This window comes from Schistocerca piceifrons, chromosome 3 (genome assembly GCF_021461385.2).
Source record: "Schistocerca piceifrons isolate TAMUIC-IGC-003096 chromosome 3, iqSchPice1.1, whole genome shotgun sequence".
Lineage (NCBI taxonomy): Eukaryota > Metazoa > Arthropoda > Insecta > Orthoptera > Acrididae > Schistocerca > Schistocerca piceifrons.
The window spans coordinates 321,824,516-321,844,817 of NC_060140.1; the positions used below are offsets into that span (position 1 = coordinate 321,824,516).

At 38.5% G+C, this 20,302-nt stretch overlaps 1 protein-coding gene across 4 annotated transcripts in view; it reads right to left on the reverse strand.

Annotated features, from left to right (window-relative positions):
* LOC124788136 (mucin-5AC-like) overlaps positions 1-20,302 on the reverse strand; it is a 91,610-nt gene that overhangs the window by 39,976 nt on the left and 31,332 nt on the right. For all 4 annotated transcript variants that reach the window (XM_047255278.1, XM_047255276.1, XM_047255274.1 and 1 more), the window contains exons 2-3: positions 9,838-9,915; positions 8,126-8,200 (exon numbers count right to left, since the gene is read on the reverse strand). In XM_047255278.1, the coding sequence (XP_047111234.1) occupies positions 8,126-8,200; positions 9,838-9,915 (153 nt within the window). The remainder of the gene's footprint in view (positions 1-8,125; positions 8,201-9,837; positions 9,916-20,302) is intronic.

Here is a 20,302-nt window from a genome sequence, read left to right on the forward strand (position 1 = left end):
GTGTGTGTGTGTGTGTGTGTGTCTGCTTGTCATCTATTTTTGACAAAGGCTTTACGAGCCAAAAGCTTTATTTGTGAGAGTCTTTTTGTTGTGCCAATCTCGACTCAGCATCTCTGCTACATGATGAGAGGCAACTTTCCTTTTCATAATTTTGTTTTTTACTTGTGCCTGTCTGAAAATTAATGTGTCATCTTTATGGTAAGTAGCAATCTATCTTTCCTTACACTGTTGATATTCCTATCGGGAGTTTCTATTGTTTGATAATATATTTTCAGTCATAGACACATAGGAAGCTTAGTTTTAAAAACTATGGTATTCTTTATGTACCAAAAGCAATACAGGACATTTATACTCTTCTATTTATTTATTTTTCTTGTCCATCCTGTACTTGCTTCAACTGCCCTAGAAACAAAAATTCATCAACTGGTTGTATGATTTTGGCCAAAATTTGTACTATTTTTCTTGATTTCATGACCACACATTATTTTAGACTCAGAATAATAAATTTTCAAGTCTGTTACAAAGCTTGCTCTATTAGGTTCTCCCATTCAGTGCTGCCATTCACCTGCACTGGATTCAAAAACTTCAGTGACATCAACATAAGAATTAACAGAGATTTCCACATTAACACAAATTGATTCTTCTTTTTACCAGTTTAAGGATCTGAAAATTGCATCTAGAGTTGATGAGAATGGTTTTGGCAGTGAAGAAACTCCTTGCCATACCACCATTTCAATTCAAAACTCCACATAATCTTGATGGAGTCTAAGGGAAGCTGTAACACTGATGCAGATATTTTTTTTGTTTACTAAAGGAACTTCAAGTAATGCCATGTTTCTCAAAGTTTGCTAGTACAGACATTTTTTAACTGAGTCAGAAATGTCTTAAAATCTATAAAACTGGTAATTTGTACATACATTACAAATAGAACTTGAAAATTAACATAAAAGATGAGTAACAGGCTGTAATGCATTTCTTATCAGATAAGCCATATACACACTTGTTACTGGTAATGCCCAGGGTGCAAATAATTCACAATTTCAATAAATATTGTACATTATGTATTTGTCATCAGATTGTTCCTATGATGATAAACTGTTGAAATAGGCAAAAAAGTAACTGCTTGATTTGTACAAGGCATTAGCATACAATACTACTTACACACAGTTAAGTACAAGTTGGCTACACTACTGCATTTACTATAGCCTCTATTTCTATGTGTTCTGGCTTATTCATGCACTACAAATGCCATATTTGACATGTTGTGTTTAAACTATTTTTTTAACAGAAGCAGCATTTACAAAGGTTATACAAATTAGTATTATAAAGATATACAGGTCACAACTGATATACAATATGGGGATATGTCTTGGTGGCATTTGTCCAATGTGAAATTTACATACAGAGTACACTTCATAGAAGTTATCACACAAGTGAAGTGATTATGAAAAGAGCACAAAGCTTATAGGTCAATCAAAAAATGAATGATGTTTAAATAGTAAGAAAAAAAATGGAAATGAGCATACAGCATTGTGGGCCAGGAGTCCCCCATTCAGGGATGTTCATCTGCTGAGGGCAAGTACTTATTGCATTCAATGCCACATTGGGCAACTTGCACATTGGAGATGGGGATGAAATGATAATGAGAACAACACAACACCCAGTCCCACCCCAGCCGGGAATCAAACCCACGCCCCGTGGCTTAGCACTCCGCTGTGCTGACCACTCAGTTAATGGGGGCGGATTAAATAGTAAGAATTAAACAGTGATAGGATGTGTACAAAATGAGCAACTACTTCTTAGAAGGCATTGGATGAATGGAACAAGGGATCCAAATGTAATGAATATTCTTTGATGATTGAAGGCTCTCCACATCACCCACTCAAACATCATAATGTGGCCATATAGTATATTCTGACATGGCAGGATCTCAATTGGCTAATTCAGTTAGTTCAATGGTTGGAGGAAAGCAATGGCATATCATCTGCAACAAGACCATGTCTTGTAAAGTGTTGCAGTGCTCAAACTATTCTTTGGATTGTGGAAGATTTATGTTTTTACAAAATAAAGATTTAATACTTTAAAATGGCTAAGATGGTAAATTATCTGTCTGTGGATAAGAAATATAGAGTGGAAGATTAGGTTGGGACAGTATAAAGAATCACTTCCATCTCTGTCACAGTGCCTCCAGTGTTAACACAGAGAACTCATCCTTGAGATGTAACTAGAAATATCTGTTTTTCCAGTAGTGCCAGTCATGCGTGACATGCAGGAGAACTTTGATGAAGTTTGGAATGTAGTAGATGAGGTACTGGCAGAAGTAAAGCTGTGATTGAAGGTTGTGAGCTGTGCTTGGACAGCTCAATTGGTAGAGCACTTGCCCACAAAAGGCAAAGGTCCTAGCTCTCATTCCCAGTCCAGCATACAATTTTAATCTTCCAGGAAATTTTAAATCAGCACACACTCCACTGCAGAGTAAAAATTCATTGTGGAAATTTAGCTAGGTGTCAGATGATTTTCTCCATTAACATAATGGTTGATCATGAAGTTTGTTCGTACCAAGTTTAGCAGAAAAAAATGGTTCAAATGGCTCTGAGCACTATGGGACTTAACATCTGTGGTCATCAGTCCCCTAGAACTTAGAACTACTTAAACCTAACTAACCTAAGGACATCACATACATCCATGCCCGAGGTAGGATTCGAACCTGCGACCATAGCAGTCACATGGTTCCGGACTGAGCACCTAGAACCACACGGCCACCGCGGCCAGCAGTTTATCAGAATATGATACTTGAATATATTTTTTGATTATGAATAACTTTCATGTTTTGGTTTATTTGATCTACACTGAGTAAACCTGCAACTAAAGGTACTGCTGCAACCTGCTTATTACACAAATTCATAGATTAAAACTAGACGATAAATCAGTTGCTTAGTGATACTGAAGAAAAAAGTTATTGTTTTAGCCATTTGTAAATTCCTAAAGATGGTAACAGTTTTTAATCTTGCTTGTTATTGCAGATATACAGAAGGAAATACAAAAATAATTTTACAAACTAATTAACAAATGTTACTCACACTGGATCATAAGCTGCATCTACACTTTGGGAAAAAATGTCTTTAAGCAAAAATGTTACTCACTTTGGATGATAAGCTGCCAGTTGGCTTTGAAATACTGTCTTTAATCAGCATGCCAACATGCATCTGAACCTCAAACACTCATGCAATAATTTATAAAGCAGGCAATAAAAAAATGGTACTTTCAAGTTCCCAAAAGTAATTCTTCACCTTATTTGAATAAATGAAAACAAATCAACTCAAAAAAATATTTACGTATCACCATACTAGTATTTAACTCTCATTCATAGACTAATGAAACATATTTTCATATATTTGCTGTGTTCCACAGACAAAAGCATATTTATTCATCTAGTGTTAAAATGCACATGTAACACCTATTCCTTATTCACTAGTCAAGGGTCAATTTTTGGAGGAGTACTACACATTTTGGATCTGTGGGATAATATTTTTCAAAACAGGACTTAATGTGCATAACCTGGTAATGTTACAGAATTTCTTTCTCCAGAATTATACCATCCTACAATTCCTCCTCAAATATTATTGTCTGAACAAGATGACATGATTCCCAGAGGAGTGTGCTATATCCGCAGCAGACAGATATCAGAGCACACATTGGTGAATTCAGAATCAGATGAAGCTGCCAAGTGAGAGAGTAACCCAACCCTCTGGTATGGAGAACAAAATGTGACGGATGGACTATGGACAAGACAATAGACCAGAACACAGACAAACAATCTTATGACAATGAGGTGCTACACAAAGCAGTTGCCACAATGATGACACCATAACCAAAAGTAGCAGAGAGACAAATCCAAGACGCCACCAGAGAGAATAACTGGGTGACACACAAGGTAATTATCCAACGGTTCTGACACAACAAAGATCAATCAATAAGTATCAAGTGTGAGCACTTAACTGACTGGCTGTGCAATGTACAGCTGCCTAAATACTGGCACACTAAAGTGGCAAGTGAGTGACAGGCTCAGCATGCAAGTGCAGTGCAGCCACAGTGTCCTCTATCAGCTATCGAGGTCCATCTCCTCCAGTGGACATTCAACCTCTGTGGTACTCAATACCAGATCCCTCCCCACAACCCCCACCCCCTTCACAATAGGCATGAACAGATGGGAGCATCCCAGATGGTGCCATAGGGGTGGAAAGAAGGTATGAGCGATGACCCAAACCCATCAATAGCAGGATAGCAAAGACATGGTGATCGGTGTGCCCCTCATGATGTCACTAGAAGTGAGGGCACCGGAGGGTTCCTTTGATTCCTGCTTAAGCAGAAGGCGGTCCTGGAGCCATCGGGGGAGTCACTGGCCCTGGGGCCTCATTATCAACAGAAGGTAGAGAGGGAGGGGGAGGTGGCAATGATGAGTATTCCGTATCAGCTCATAGCCGGAGCTGGTTGTGGTAGTGGCACTCAAGCCCCTTCCACATTTGGACAGATGTAACCCAACACCCATGGATCTCTACTGCTGTTGCTGGTGTCCAAGCCACAGGACTTCCATAGGAGTGGGCCCACATAGCCACGCCAGGTGCCTAATGCCCAGACAGCTGACAGCACAATGCAGGAGAGGGTGATGTCAGAAGATGAAGCAGCATCTGTGGTTGCTGCCTGTAGACTAGCTACACAGGGCTATGACCATCAATCGGCATGGTGTGATAGGTGCTCAAAGACAGAGGGAGGGCAGAGGGCAGAGGGCAGAGGTAGTGACAGAGGATTCAACAATCTTCTTCATTTGTTGCAAGATGTTCTGCTTGACCATTTGAGGGAGGATGGAATGGAGGGCTGACAATATGTTTTATGCCATTTGCCACACAGAACTCTTTGAAGACAGACAACACGAATGGGGCCATTATCTGAAAACAAAGTGTGAGGTAACCCTTCGATGGCTAAAACCTCAGCCAAGGCAGTGAGGGTGGCATTGGTCATGGTGGTGCCATGCATAACACATATGGGTAATTTGGAGTAGGCATCCATAATAAGCATTGACCCCAAAAACAGGCCCACAAAATTGAGGTGGATGCGGTCCCAGGGACGATGCATATAGGCCAGGGTGGAAATGACAAAGGATGTGCTGTTTGGTGCTGGGCACATACCATGTAAGCACAGACCATTCTCTTGATGTCACTACTGATATCAAGCCAATATATGTGTCAGTGAATCAAACCCCTAATGCAGGACATCCCCCAATGTCTCTGGTGGAGCAAGCACAGGACTGCACAGGACTCACTGCAATCTGACGGGAATCACCACCTGACGCGTGTCAGTCCCAGTATCCAAGAGAAGAACATCATTGACAACTGAGAACCTGTGAGAAAGTAGTTTCCGGGTTTTGAGCTCCGTCGCCAGCTGATGGGTGAGGTAGGTCAGCCGGCCACACGTCACATATCAGAGGACCTGTCACAGTGTGGGGTTGCAGTGTGTGATGGCAGTGAAACATATGGCCATAATGGGGAAACTATTCAATGTATGTTGCCTTGCAGTATCAGTGTGGAAGCAGAGGACCTACTGTTTTCAAAATCAGGGTCCAGTCCAGCGGGTGGACGTGAAAAGGTTTCGGCATTAGAATGTTGCACCATGGGCTTAAACAAGATGGTATAATTGTAGGCGCTAAGGAACAGTGCACTATAAGTGATGAGCCATTTACACTGGTATGTTTGACTGTGGCCCAAATAAGGTAACCAATGGCTTGTGATCTGTAATGAGAGAGCTTTGCACCAAAATGGCAGATATTAAATTTTTTAATGGCAAACACTATCACCTATGCCTCCTGTTCAATCTGTGAGTGGTTGTGTTGTGCAGGGGTCAATGTCTTAGAAGCATAAGCAACTGGCTGTTCAGAGTCATCCTCTTTCCTGTGCATCAGAACCATCCCAATGCCACAGGTAAATGTGTCGGCCTCCACAAGCAACAGACATCTCGGAGAGGAAGGTATGAGACAAGGAGCAGATTTCAGCAGGTTTTTAATTGCTTAAAAGCATGGTCACAGGCAGAGGTCCAGTCATAGGGCACTGCTTTCTTATGCAAATGACTGAGGGGTTGCGAAAAATGGGCTACTTGGAGTAATAGTTGACTTTCCCCAAAAACACCAGGAGTTAAGTTAAGTTCTTCGGGCAGGGAAGAGAACAAATGTTGGCAACATTCTGATCAGTAGGCCTGATTCCCTCTTTAGTGAACCAGTTCCCCAAATACTGTACTTCTGGTTGAAAAAAATTGACACTTGTCATATAACAATGCAGACCTACATCCTGCAGGCTGGTAAAGAGAGTGCAGAGATTTTGCAAATGCTTCTGATGGGAGGGTTCCATAACAATGAGATCATCCAGATAATTCACACAAGCTTGAATGTGCTACATCAGTTGTCCCAGATACCTTCAGAAAATTGCTGGACCTGAGGTAATGTCAAATGGGAGTCACTTGTACTTATACAAGGGTTGAAACTTAAATAGTGGCAACTATTTATTCACAGCCGATACAAAAGAGTTACATGTTTGCACCTGTTACTGTCCTTCAAAGTAGTCACCAGCGTTGTGTAGGACCCATTGCCAGCAATGTGGAGGGTGTAGTATACTGTTAGCAGAGCCTGTTCTGTTGATGATACGAATGGAGCGGTCTACTGCCTGTCAAATCTCTGGAACAGTTCTAAAGTGAATGCCATGAAGTGGTTCCTTCATCTTCAGAATCACATCAAAGTCACAAGGTCTTAAGTTGCATTACTGTTTGTTTTTGGAGCATCACCTGCTACCAGCTTTGCGAAAGAAGCAGTGGCACTTTCTGTGCAACCCAACCATCATTTTGCATGACAATGTGCAGGCACATACAGTGCAAGCTGTAGCTGCTCTGTGTAGTCGATGGGATTGGGAAGTACTGTACCATCTACCATACTCCCTGAACTTAAGTCCTTGTAACTTTGATTTGATTGAAAAAAAAAGGAGGTATCACTGGATGTGGATACAGAGGGGCATGTGGTTAGCACACCACTCTCATGGCCATTGTCAGTTTTTGTGACTAGTAGTCAGCAGTGTGGCTATTTGGGAAATGTTCTACCTCAAAAATTCTGTAAACATCTGCCACATAATGTTTCCTTCAGCCAAGGAAGGTGGCAGAAGTCACTGGGTGCCTGCTCAGCAGGCGACTATAAGACAAAATTTGATTAGAAGCAATATGTGTGAGTATGTCCCACAAAAAAAAAGAACACCCCCTTTTCATGAAACTCCATCTTCACCTCATCAGGAGATGTCCAGTGTGCCCTGTTGGAAATCAATCCATCACTGATTTTCACTTTATCCACTATCTCCTTGGTTGTGATACACCAATCTTCTTGCACCAGAGGTCTCACTTCTCTTGTGATTCCTAGTTCTTGTTCACCTTCAAATGCAGAAAATACATGATTGCACAATAGCCTGCTTTACCAATGGGCACTGCCGTTTTGTTTTGCCTCCTTTACAGTAATTTTGCATGAGTATATTTCAATGTGTACCAGGACTGCAGACATGTACCAGCGTACAAACAAAAAATTAACAATATGGCTTTAATTTTTTGAGGTGAAGATTAAGGTTTTACATACACCCCTGGTAATGAGCCTGTTAACAGGGTGTTAAACCACTGTGTACACATGGCTGTATGTGAAGTTGCTGAAGTTTAATGAAGGGGAAAGTTTGAAGCCCATTCCCTTTTAGGTCAAATTTAGCGTTGAGAGACATGACACACAAGCTGGAATACAGCTAAAGAAATGTAGTATCAATTTATATGCATTTCTCTTATCCACTTCCAATATGTACGAAGCTTACTGAAGCTGTTGAGAAAATAGTTTAGAGACATAAGCTCAATGTAATCTATTTGGGCTATGTACAAGCAGTAAGCATTTCATTCCATGCCACACAAAACCACAAATCCTGCTCTAACCTCTAACTACGCCTCAAGTGTAGATAACTACCATGCTTCCATTACACATAAGACATGCATTTACTGCAAGACATGCAGAACAAATATCCAATTCAAGTACTGTGAAAATAAGTATATTATTTGTTCATACCTGAACATTATAGACAGAATTTGATACCTCAGATGGAAGAGCAAATGTCACTTGAGGCTGTACACGTTGAGTAACCTGAAAAATAATTTTTATAATTCTTTCATTCAATCTTCTTTATTAACAGATTTGTAGGAATCTTTTTCCCCTGTAAGTGATTTTGATGTGTTTGGAACAGAAAAAAACATTAAAACCTTTAAATCTAAATGTGTTTAAATAGTGTGTTCCAATACAACTCAAGTATCTCTTGTGTGCTTTTACTTTGAATGATATCCTAGGTTAAGTCTGAGCATATAGAGTTTTGATTGAAAATATAATAGTCCTGCATGGTTACACTGCTCTGCATTCCTATAAGAGCCTATGTATATAAGTCCTTTTTTTAACTCTTGTAATGATCTATAAGAGCTAAGTAAGAAACTCATTACTTATGTGTTTTATTTTGTTATTCTGATAAGTTTAATTTTATGAACACAATGAATATTAATTTAGCAGTATGTAGCATTCCCTTCAACTGCCATGAAAATAGCAACCCACTGCAGTGTGGATTTCACAAGCTACAATTTCAAAGCCCCTAATGTGTTGTAAACCTGTTCATGCCAGAAATTCTCCTCTGGTTCCTGACATGTTAACTCATTTGTGTCAGATGTTTCCTGCATGTTCCTCACTTGTTATGCTGATCAAGGGAGTAACTTTCATTTAGTGTTTGCTGTCACAGTCGTGTAATATTACTCACCTGCCATACATTCTCTTAATGGCTGAGAATATTATCTACTAGGTTAACTTACCAAATACACTGACAGAAAGCAGCACAGAGATGAACACACTTTTCACAAAAAGTTACTTATGTCAGCTCATGGCTTGGTTTTTCTGTGCTGTGTCACAGGAAGAAAGTGAGTGAAATATGAGATTCAAAATAATATATAGAAATTAAAAGACGCTAATAATTCACAAAGAGAGTGACACTGCCATTTCTTCCAAATCTGAAGTAGACAAAATGTCATGGGGACTGAAACTAAAGCAACCAAATATCTTCATCCAACGTTACTGAGTGAATTCTGTTTTCATAACTTCAGTTCATCCCCCTGTTCTGTGTCTGAAAAATTCATCTGAAGACAAACAGTAACAGTCTAAAGGAAAAGACTATTCACTCATGCCCCTAAAATGTAGTGAACTGTTATTTTATAAGGACGTGCAAATGATAAACTATTTTTGTCATTTTTTAATGAGACTTTCAAGAGTGAAATATCCATTTTAACCACATAAAATATTTTCTTCATTTTCTATTTTCAGTAAATAAATTCCTTTTACAAATGTTTTGTTCAGTACTGTAATCACAGAAACATAAAAAAGATTCGGAGAAAAACCATAAGCAATACTGACGAACTTTAAAACAGAGGACATAAGTGGGCATGCAGAACAACTGGGCCTCTAGGGTATGCTGTTTCTTGACCTGAGTTTTAGGCAGGCAAGTGGTCTCTCTCTCTCTCTCTCTTTCTCTCCTCTCTCAGAGTTACAAAGGTTGAATATTCATCCTAACTGTTATAAAATAATAATCACCTTAATGTCAATACGATATTGTTATAGCCAAGAAAGGTATCTATCAGTTTTATGATCCTTAATTCATGTTTTTGTGCAATGCCTGTGATGTACACATGTGTAACTAGAATAGTATTTTCAGCTATGAGTATGCTAATTTAATAATAGTATCCACTTACAGTAGGAATCACTGATCTGTCAGAAGCACTCACTACTATTGACTCAGGCCCTGTGATGAACGTTTTGGAATCACTGATCTGAAAAAGATTTTTAAAAGTTCACAGCATTATTCCACAATGCCAATTTGGAAACAAAACAATGTGTAAGTCAACATAATATCTGTTAGTCAACTTGTCAGGAATACCATGCACTAAACAGACACACATATGATACCCAATGTAAATATTAACATAATATTGCCTGCCATCAGCAGCACTCTGTGTAATATCAGATCACTTGGGCCAAATAAATAAATAAAACTTCCTAATGAAATGAAAGGCACATGTGCTTGAACAAATGTAAATTTCATTATCGATTTCTTACCGTTGAATCATCATAGATAAGACCTTAGTAATTACAGTTCTCAGTAAAACATACATGTATAAATAAATCATTTTTATGAAACATCAATTACCAAGAAGAAATCTTACAGCTTATTCAAACAACCCAGAAATGACAACTGTTATGACAATAATCAAATCACACAATGATCCTAAATGTTCTCCAACATTATTAATCTATTTATATATGCATCTCTACCTCTCTTAAACAGTACCAGTATCTTCTGCATGATACATCCAATACTCAGTTAACTCTTGCCTCTGTGTCAAAACATTTCCTACCACTGCCACTACTTTAATTACAATGCATACTCTCAAGTGTTGCTGTTACATGGATTATTGTAATCAGTAGTAGCAGTAGTAATGTTAGTATTAGTACTAGCTGTAACTTGTTCATCATCTTGGGTGTGCCATGCTATGTCAGGTAGAAAAGGTCCTAATGTTGACAGTAAAACAATTACAAATGATAAATAATAAGCTATGTATAATCTACATATTGGTTCAATTCATTCACACAATTTTCCTTCATTCTTCTATTCCTCTTATTCTATTAAAACTGTCATTTGTACTGTACTCTGTATGTGATCATTTAATCAAAAATTCTTGAAAGAGAGGTCTAAATTTTTTCAATTAACATTTTACTGAAAGAGTTTACAAAGGTTACAAACTAGTTGCAATGTTCTAAATACCTTTACATTTTCATTATATCATATCACATGTAAATAATTTTGTAATAGTCTCTTCACACCCTAAGTCTATTTTTAACAGTTACAAAATCAATTGCATTTTTTTTTTATATTCACTTTTATTTTATACTGTAATTGTGTACAAATAACTTCCTGAATGGTTAAAGTATTTCAAACCTATCAATAGCCAAATTCTGTCACTTATTGCACCAAGATGATCAACTGCAAAATGAATTCTTCATTCTGCAATGAAGTGCATACTCATATGAAACTTCTTGGCCGATTAAAAACATGTACCAGACTGAGGCTCAAACTTGCACCTTTGACTTCACAGACAAGTTCTCTACCTACTGAACTAACCAAGCATGACTCAAAACCATCCTCACAGCTTTGCTTCCACTAGTATCCCTTTCAAACATCACAGAAGTTCTCCTGTGGTATGCACAGGACTAGCACTCCTAGACCTACCCCCATGAACCATGGATCTTGCCGTTGGCGGGGAGGCTTGCGTGCCTCAGCGATACAGATGGCCAGGTGCAACCACAACGGAGGGGTATCTGTCGAGAGGCCAGACAAACATGTGGTTCCTGAAGAGGGGCAGCAGCCTTTTCAGTAGTTGCAGGGGCAACAGTCTGGATGATTAACTGATCTGGCCTTGTAACACCAACCAAAACGGTCTTGCTGTGCGGGTACTGCGAAGGCTGAAAGCAAGTGGAAACTACAGCTGTAATTTTTCCCGAGGGCATGCAGCTTTACTGTATGGTTAAATGATGATGGCGTCCTCTTGGGCAAAATATTCCGGAGGTAAAATAGTCCCCCATTCGGACCTCCGGGCGGGGACTACTCAAGAGGACGTCGTTATCAGGAGAAAGAAAACTGGCGTTCTACGGATCGGAGCGTGGAATGTCAGATCCCTTAATCGGGCAGGTAGGTTAGAAAATTTAAAAAGGGAAATGGATAGGTTAAAGTTAGATATAGTGGGAATTAGTGAAGTTCGGTGGCAGGAGGAACAAGACTTTTGGTCTGGTGAATACAGGGTTATAAACACAAAATCAAATAGGGGTAATGCAGGAGTAGGTTTAACAATGAATAAAAAATAGGAGTGCGGGTAAGCTACTACAAACAGCATAGTGAACGCATTATTGTGGCCAAGATAGACTCGAAGCCCATGCCTACTACAGTAGTACAAGTTTATATGCCAACTAGCTCTGCAGATGATGAAGAAATTGATGAAATGTATGATGAGAAAAAAGAAATTATTCAGGTAGTGAAGGGAGACAAAAATTTAATAGTCATGGGTGACTGGAATTCGAGAGTAGGAAAAGGGAGAGAAGGAAACATAGTGGGTGAATATGGATTGGGGGAGAGAAATGAAAGAGGAAGCCACCTGGTAGAATTTTGCACAGAGCATAACTTAATCATAGCTAACACTTGGTTCAAGAATCATAAAAGAAGGTTGTATACATGGAAGAATCCTGGAGATACTAAAAGGTATCAGATAGATTATATAATGGTAAGACAGAGATTTAGGAACCAGGTTTTAAATTGTAAGACATTTCCAGGGGCAGATATGGACTCTGACCACAATCTATTGGTTATGAACTGTAGATTAAAACTGAAGAAACTGCAAAAAGGTGCGAATTTAAGGAAATGGGACCTGGATAAACTGACTAAATCAGAGGTTGTACAGAGTTTCAGGGAGAGCATAAGGGAACAATTGACAGGAGTGGGAGCGAGAAATACAGTAGAAGAAGAATGGGTAGCTCTGAGGGATGAAGTAGTGAAGGCAGCAGAGGATCAAGTAGGTAAAAAGACGAAGGCTAGTAGAAATCCTTGGGTAACAGAAGAAATATTGAATTTAATTGATGAAAGGAGAAAATATAAAAATGCAATAAATGAAGAAGGCAAAAAGGTATACAAACGTCACTTGTATGAATATCAAGAGCTCAGATGGAAACCCAGTTCTAAGCAAAGAAGGGAAAGCAGAAAGGTGGAAGGAGTATATAGAGGGTCTATACAAAGGCGATGTACTTGAGGACAATATGATGGAAATGGAAGAGGATGTAGATGAAGATGAAATGGGAGATACGATACCACGTGAAGAGTTTGACAGAGCACTGAAAGACCTGAGTCAAAACAAGGCCCCGGGAGTAGACAACATTCCATTGGAACTACTGACGGCCTTGGGAGAGCCAGTCCTGACAAAACTCTACCATCTGGTGAGCAAGATGTATGAGACAGGTGAAATACCCTCAGACTTCAAGAAGAATATAATAATTCGAATCCCAAAGAAAGCAGGTGTTGACAGATGTGAAAATTACCGAACAATCAGTTTAATAAGTCACAGCTGCCAAATACAGACACGAATTTTTTACAGGCGAATGGAAAAACTGGTAGAAGCCGACCTCGGCGAAGATCAGTTTGGATTCCGCAGAAATGTTGGAACACGTGAGGCAATCCTGACCCTACGACTTATCTTAGAAAATAGATTAAGGAAAGGCAAACCTACATTTCTAGCATTTGTAGACTTAAAGAAAGCTTTTGACAATGTTGACTGGAATACTCTCTTTCAAAGTCTAAAGGTGGCAGGGGTAAAATACAGGGAGTCAAAGGCTATTTACAATTTGTACAGAAACCAGATGGCACTTATAAAAGTCGGGGGCATGAAAGGGAAGCAGAGGTTGGGAAGGGAGTGAGACAGGGTTGTAGTCTGTCCCCGATGTTATTCAATCTGTATACTGAGCAAGCAGTAAAAGGAACAAAAGAAAAATTCGGAGTAGGTATTAAAGTCCATGGAGAAGAAATAAAAATGTTGAGGTTCGCCGATGACATTGTAATTCTGTCAGAGACAGCAAAGGACTTGGAAGAGCAGTTGAACGGAATTGACAGTGTCTTGAAAGGAGGATATAAGATGAACATCAACAAAAACAAAATGAGGATAATGGAATGTAGTCGAATTAAGTCGGGTGATGCTGAGGGAATTAGATTAGGAAATGAGACACTTAAAGTAGTAAAGGAGTTTTGCTATTTGGGGAGCAAAATAAGTGATGATGGTCGAAGTAGAGAGGATATAAAATGTAGACTGGCAATGGCAAGGAAAGCGTTTCTGAAGAAGAGAAATTTGTTAACATCGAGTATAGATTTAAGTGTCAGGAAGTAATTTCTGGAAGTATTTGTATGGAGTGTAGCCATGTAAGAAAGTGAAACATGGACGATAAATAGTTTGGACAAGAAGAGAATAGAAGCTTTCAAAATGTGGTGCTACAGAAGAATGCTGAAGATTAGATGGGTAGATCACATAACTAATGAGGAGGTATTAAATAGAATTGGGGAGGAGTTTGTGACACAACTTGACAAGAAGAAGGGACCGGTTGGTAGGACATGTTCTGAGGCATCAAGGGATCACAAATTTAGCATTGGAGGGCAGCGTGGAGGGTAAAAATCGTAGAGAGAGACCAAGAGATGAATACACTAAGCAGATTCAGAAGGATGTAGGTTGCAGTAAGTACTGGGGGATGAATAAGCTTGCACAGGATAGAGTAGCATGGAGAGCTGCATCAATCCAGTCTCAGGACTGAAGACAACAACAACAACAGCACTCCTGGAAGAAAGGATACTGTGGAGACATGGCTTAGCCACAGCCTAGAGGATCCTTACAGAATGAATTTTACACTCTGCAGCATAGTGTGCACTGATATGTAAGTTCCTGGCAGACTAAAACCGTGTACTGGACCAATACTCAAACTTGGGACTTTCCTCTCTCATGGCCAAGTGCTCTACCAACTGAGCTACCCAAGCACAACTCATGATCCATCCTCACAGCTTTACTTCTGCAAATACCTCATCTCTTATAAGCAGAGTATAGAAAAATGACAAATTTAGAAATTTTATGACATCCGTAGTTTTTCACAAGGTTGGATTTAGGAAAATGCAGTACCATAATTGAATGAGAATGGCATAAAATGTGTGCCACCTGTGGCTGTCTGTTTCAAAAGCCATTTAATACCTCAAGAATTGAAACCAAACTTTCACTGTTACTCAATTTTAGTAATGTAGTAAACAGAAACAATTTTTGTGCAATGCCTTCCATCTGAGTAATTAAATCGTTATTGTGGAAACTGAAGCACTTTCACAAGAGGAAGAACCAAAAGAATAATATCAGTAATACATATATCAATAGCATCAAGAAGAAACCATCGAAGGAACAGCAATCAGGCTGAATATGACTGTTTTCATCACATGTAATAAAACAGCTCATTTTGTTTTAGACAAACTTGATATCATAACTTCTACTCAAGTAGTTAAAATGCATTCACATGAGAACTGGCTCATTGCAGACAACTGTCTCAGAGTCCGGTGAAATTTTACAGTTTTAGAGTTGGATAAAAATGACAGAAAAAGGAACAAAATTGAGCCCTTACATTTACTTGAACACACATTTGCTTCTTTAAGTGGAAGCCACTTAACTAAGCTGCAAAGGAAGTAGAGAAATATAACACAAAATGGGTAGCATTTAGTAACCTGTTAACAGAAAAATTGCAAATATTTATCACTGTTATTAAACCAGTCAGTGTATATAGATCATCATATAAAATGCAATTAAACAGTAAAAATGTGCCAACTCCATAATTCAGTTAAATGAAGTTAAGACAAAAGCAGTGGAAAGAAAGAATCCAAAGGCCTCAGATGACTTAACTTGCATTAAAAAACAAAATAACACCATAATTTACTTTAGAACAACAACAATAAGTGTGAGGAAAGTACAGTTATTATAATCTCCGACGACATGAAGCTCTGCACATTGCTTAATGATGATGACATCCTTTTGGATAAAATATTCTGGAGATAAGCAGTCCCCCATTTTGGTCTCTGGGTGGGGACTACTCAGGGGGACATCGTTAAAAGAAAAGACAATTCGAGCATTCTATGTGTTGGAACAAAGAACGTTAGAACGCTCACTTGTGTCGGCAGGTTTCAGAATTTGAAAGGAAATGGATAGACTGAAGTCAGATACAGTGAGAATTAGTGAACCACAATTGCAGGAAGAACATAATTTCTCTTGACTGATTAGTGTTACTAACATTAAATAAAACAGGGATACTTCAGGAATAAGTCTCATAATAAATAAGAAGGTAAGAATTCAGGTGAACTGTTATGAACAGCAAAATGAACAGATTATCATTGTCAAGATAGATGCAAAAGTATGACACCCCACTGCAGTATATGTATACAAATTATGTAGTACATTAAGGGCAACAAAATTTTTAATGTGATGGGAAACTGGATATTGATAGTGGGAAAAGGAAGAGAAGGAAAAACACTAGAGGAACATTGACTGAGGAATAGGAATGAAAGCAACCTGGCAGAGCACAGTTTAGTTATTGTTAACATTTAATTTAAAAATCATGAAAGAAGGTTGTGTATGTGGTAGAAACCTAGGTTTTAAACTATAAAACATTTCTAAGGAATGTGGAGTCTGACCATGTTTCATTATTTATGAAATATAGATTACAGTTGAAGAAACTGTGAAAGGTCAGAAAACTAAGAAGACAGGACCTGTAAAACTTGATAAGACATTGATGAGTGATAAGCATAAGAAGAATACGTAACTTTAAAAGATGAAATAATTAAGGTAGCAAAAGAAAAAAACTGAGTAAAAGACAAGACCCAGCAGAAATACCTTAATAATACAATAGATACTAAATTTGTACTAATAGGAAAATTTTCTTAAGAAAACTATAAAATTATGAAACAGAATTGCTAACTTTTATTTACCTCAAGGAGTTGAAATGTTAGTGCTGTTAACAGGCATACATGAGGAAGAGTCAAATGAAAACCTTAAAAAAATAAACATTTGATTCCCTGTGTCACTGTTCTGTAAGTCGGAAGTACAGTTACAGACATTTACAGAATGGCCAGAAGGTAGTAACATACTGCAGAAAAGTTAAACACAGCCACAATACCAGTTTACAATGGCTGCTACACTTGCAATATGCAACAACAAACAACAATGTTCTGTCATATATTTCCGAGCAATGAAGGTAAAAAACCTATCAAAATACGTTGGCGAATAGAAGTCCTGTATGGTGAGGCATGTCTAAAACCGCAGCAAATTTATGAGTGAAGTAGTAACTTCAGAAATGGCATGACTTCTGCGGCATATGCTCCCCACCCAAGCCAACTCCACCACACATAATGACACCACAATCTGTTGCTCAAGTCATTGTGAAGGATAATGAATGAGTGATGGTGGCTGAAACACCTGCAGATCTGAACATGGCTCAAAACATCATATTATTCAAAATGTGACTAGGTTTTGCAAGGTGGGTGCTGTGGCATCTCCCTCCAGAATTTAAAGAATGACATGTTGCTGTCTGTGAAGAACTTTTGCAGCACTCTGAAACAGAAGGTGAGGACTTCTTTGTGAAGATCATTACAGGAGACGAAATCTTAGCATCCCCCTACAACCTGAAATCAAGAGTACAAACAAGGAATAGTGTAATTCCTCATCAACAAATCTGAGTGCCCAGACATGTGCAAAGAGTTTGTGCTGATTCTCTTTTGGGGTGCATGGGGTGTAATCCTGTAATACTGTAAGCCTAGCGGAAACACTATCTCCAGTGTGTCATACTCTGGCCTGTTGAAAAATAATCTTCAGGCTACAATCAGAGCAAATTGACATGGACATTCTGATGGTAGATGTCATTTTGCGACGTGACAATGCTGAACCTCATTCTGCCTGTACAAGATCGTAACTCTTGCTGACATTCACTTCAATACTCTTCCACATGCACCTTACTCAGTAAATGTCACCCCAAGTAATTACATGTTTGGACTACTCAAAGGGGTGAATGGAGGAAACAAAATTGTTCCAAAGATGATATGCACCACACAGTGCAGAGTGGTTGCATAAACAACAAGAATTTTTTTCCATAACAAAAAAGGAAGTGCATTCACTGTCAGGAAAACTATGTCAAAAAGTGATACACTTGTGTTCCACTTCTGTTCAACTAGTCACATGTAAAAAATTATTTAACGTTTTCATTTGATTTATCCTTGATCCTTGTATGAGGGGCAGTCATATGAAAACTGAATACCTACCACAATGGAACCATGGAATGGTCCATTCAAAAGTAATCACCACATGCATTTAAACATTTATCCTATTGGGGTAAATTCCTGTTTCATAGAACAAGGTTAACCAATGACAAATCCACTATCACACTTATTCTTGCACTTCCCCGTTCAATTGAAACTGATATCCATGCATGGTTTTCTTCGGGTTGCCAAAGATGTGAAAACCATGTAGTGAAAGATTGGGGCTGTACAGAGGACATTGCAGTGTTTCCAACCAAATCACTGAAGCATAGCCTTTGTCCAATTGGCAGTGTGGAGCCAGGTGCTATCGTGCAACTGGATGATTCCATACAACAGCTTTCCTGGGCATTTTGGCTTTATGGAGCATTAAAGTTACTGCAAAGTGTCTTCATAGTACTGTGGAATGATTGTGACTCCATGCTCGAGGCCGCTGCAATTGAAGAAGAAGAATATCATCATGACCTTAGCAGAACTTGTGTGAACAGCTTTGGACTTCTTTGGTGCAGGAGATGTAGGATGTTGCCAATGATGGCTTTGCCATTTGCCCTGCTGTTGGACAGTGACTGAATCTCTCATTTCAAATCCACTTAGTAGGCCATTAATCTCCCACAACCAAGTAAAACATTGGTCTGGTTTCTGAATCAACTAATGTTTTTTGAAGAGTAACATTCCTGTTTTTGGTTGTTATGTTTACTTAAAAAGCAGGATTAATGTTTGTATATGGTATCCATACATCCATGAGAACATTTATTGTAAACCTGTTCAAATACATCAAAAGTTTGTATGATGATAGAATTTAATGATATTTCCTGGTGTGTTTCACAAAACTTTCAAATTTTTATCAGAGTAATAGACTTTTGTAGTGGCTAGTTGTTAGTTTCTCGCATATCCCTTGCACTAGCACTGTGCAAGTCAGTTTCACGTGATTGTTCAAGCAATGTTGATACTATATCAAACGCTTTAGTATATTGGGAAATCTCAAGCCCTACCCTTTCAAATTCTTCAAAATAAATCTCCGCGTGACCTCAACAGCCAATGCTTCACCTCCAAATGTAAGATGACCCCTAGAAATGTGAGACTAACCCTATGTACTCTACTAAACAATATAAAAACATTGACTTCATTAGCAATAGTTTAATCTATGAATATAAGATGACCCCCATATTTTTTGAATGATGAATTAGAGAAAAAACCTCATCTTATGATCGGGTAAATATGGTAACAGCATAAAAAACTAGGATAGTAAACCGAGCAAGGTGGCGCAGTGGCTAGCACACTGGACTTGCATTCGGGAGGACGACGGTTCAATCCCATGTCCGGCCATCCTGATTTAGGTTTTCCGTGATTTCCCTAAATCGCTCCAGGCAAATGCTGGGATGGTTTCTTTCAAAGGGCACGGCCGACTTCCCTCCCCATCCTTCCGTAATCCGATGAGACCGATGACCTCGCAGTTTGGTCTCTTCCCAACCACCAACCAACCAACTAGGATAGCGATTTTTTTTTTTTTTTTTTTTTTTTTTTTTTTTTTTTTTTTTTTTTTTGTGTGGAAATTGGTGCTGCTAATATTTTGCCTCCTGAATGTCAATATTGACAAGTAGATCCAAGATATTAAATTTCATTGATAAAGGAGAAAATATAAAAATGTAATAAATGAGGTAAGTAAAGGGAATACATCCACCTATAAAATGATATTGGCAGAAAATGTAAACTGGCAAAACAGGAATGACTAGAGGACAAAATACAAAGTTGTAGAAAAATGAATGATTATGTGAAACATAGAAACCACTTAAAGCAAAGTTAAAGAAAGCTTTGGAGAAAAGAGAAGTAGCTTTATGAACATGAAGAACACACATGGTAAGCCAGTACTCAGCAAAGAAGAGATTGCTGAAAGATGGAAGTAATTTAAATACAAGCTATACAAAAGAAAGAAACTTGGAGACAAAGTTATGGAAAGGGAAGAGTAAGTGAAGGAAAATAACACTGGCGATGTCGTTCTGAGAGAAGAACTTGACAGAGCACTGAGAGACTTAAGTCAAAATAAGGTACCTGGAGAACATGACATTCCTTCAGAATTATTACAGTACTTGGGAGAACCATCCATGACAAAACTGTTCCAACTGATATGCACAATATATAACAGATGAAATACTCTCACACTTCATGAACAATGTAATAATACTGTGCATATTATAGAGCCACTTGTTTAATAAGCCATGGCTGCAAAACACTAAGATGAATTATCTACAGAAAGTTGGAACAACTGGTAGAAGCCAAACTGAGGGAAGATGAGTTTGGGATAA